This window comes from Lottia gigantea (assembly GCF_000327385.1).
Source record: "Lottia gigantea unplaced genomic scaffold LOTGIsca_862, whole genome shotgun sequence".
In the NCBI taxonomy this organism is placed as follows: domain Eukaryota; kingdom Metazoa; phylum Mollusca; class Gastropoda; family Lottiidae; genus Lottia; species Lottia gigantea.
The window spans coordinates 11,879-13,498 of record NW_008710842.1 but is presented as its reverse complement, the minus strand read 5'-3'; the positions used below and the strand labels follow the sequence as shown (position 1 = coordinate 13,498).

The 1,620-nt window shown below is 31.3% G+C and overlaps 1 protein-coding gene across 1 annotated transcript; it reads left to right on the top strand.

Annotated features, from left to right (window-relative positions):
• Nucleotides 1-384: 384 nt before the first annotated feature.
• Nucleotides 385-1,425, top strand: LOTGIDRAFT_176255 (hypothetical protein; the record flags this gene model as incomplete). Its single annotated transcript, XM_009067817.1, has 3 exons — nt 385-645; nt 874-1,056; nt 1,202-1,425. Coding segments are annotated over 3 exons (668 nt in total), but the record flags the coding sequence as incomplete, so codon positions are not given.
• Between the last annotated feature and the right edge of the window lie 195 nt (nt 1,426-1,620).

The following is a 1,620-nucleotide window of genomic DNA, read 5'->3' as shown; positions in this document are numbered from 1 at the left end:
AAAAGTTTCAAAATATGGTTTCACGTACGATGGGTAACTAAGGTCAGTCCATAGGCCATCTGTTCAGTATAGTTAGTGCAGAAATCACACGATATACACCATGTTCTGGTATTTTTATTAGATATAATTTTTTTTCAACCAAATAAAATCTATAGCCAAAGTTTTTTTACTTGGCTTATTGAAATTTCTGGATTGTCGTCCTTTAATATTATAATTATATCATTGTTCATAGCAACCAGACGTCTTCTATATACCATTTAGTACTGATCTGTTCAACGTGTAACATCAATTTCTGATCCCATTGTGCAATATTCATTTTATACTTCACTTCAGCTTTGTACAAAATGAAGATAAATCTTTGTTTGGTGTTGTTTTCAATTGTAGTTTATATTGTGTGCTCGATGGACATTTTGATGATCAGAAGAGAGGATTTGGAGGATACGACATCTGAAGATTATACACTGTTACATTTAGATAATATACAGTCAGTGACAATTTGTGGGATTCAGTGCTCCAGAGACTTAGCATGTGTATCATTCTTTTATAATAAACATTCTGAAGTTTGTCAGACAAAATCAGTTCAGTTTCAACCCTATTCATATGTAGAACTAGAATATGGCAACTCTTATTACACTCTGCATCAAGGTAACTAGAATTCGGGGTTTATTATTTTCTATATTTTGTTCTCTTTTACTACCTACGCCATTTTTCTTATTATAAATCAGAGTTTACCATGCAATACAATGAAAGAATACACTAGTATTGTAATAAAGGTAATGAAAGATCTAGGATATTCACTTTTTACCATTAATAAGTTCTACATGCATGAGCATCTCCACAACACATTAACTGATATATATTTTATTTCCACAGAGAATTGCCCAGTTGACTTTGTAAGAAACAGAAAATATGATTTATGTTATAAACCGTTTTTGAATATAGTTTATAATGTAGACGAAGCTTACTCAAACTGTGAAAATGATGGCTATGTAATAGCCAGAGCTAAAACAGATGATGCCTATCGACATATCTGTGATCAACTCATGGTAACAGATGGTAAGTATCTTTTCAATATTTTGAGACTAGTCATAATTTTGAGACTTGTTTTAAATCATAACAAGGCAGCAGATCTTTCTGTTATCAAGCCTAGATTAATTAACAAGGCAAACCCAGTTTCAGAGTAACATATTTAATTTTTTAGATGGATATGGAGAATATATAATTGACGGAAAGGAGAATATTTCGATGAACGGCGATTGGTGGTTCAGTAATGGTGAACAAATGTTGGCATTCATTTGGGGTCCAGATGAACCCATTATTGAATCAGATTTTTATTATGTTCATTTACATATGGAAGATGGAAAATGTGAAATGCAAACTACTCTCTACACTTATGATTATTACTATATTTGCCAGGTAGTGTGAAGTTTATAATTTTAATATAATTGATGTTAGATAGTTTGTTTACTCTCTACCTTCAAGACAACACATTATGTGGCAATAATTGTTGTTGATTTGATTTAAACAATATTTATTTCATTTAGCAGTGCAATACAAATTATAGAACGATATGAAATGACGATACAGAAACAAGCTGGTAGCTTATGTTAATCTGCTTCG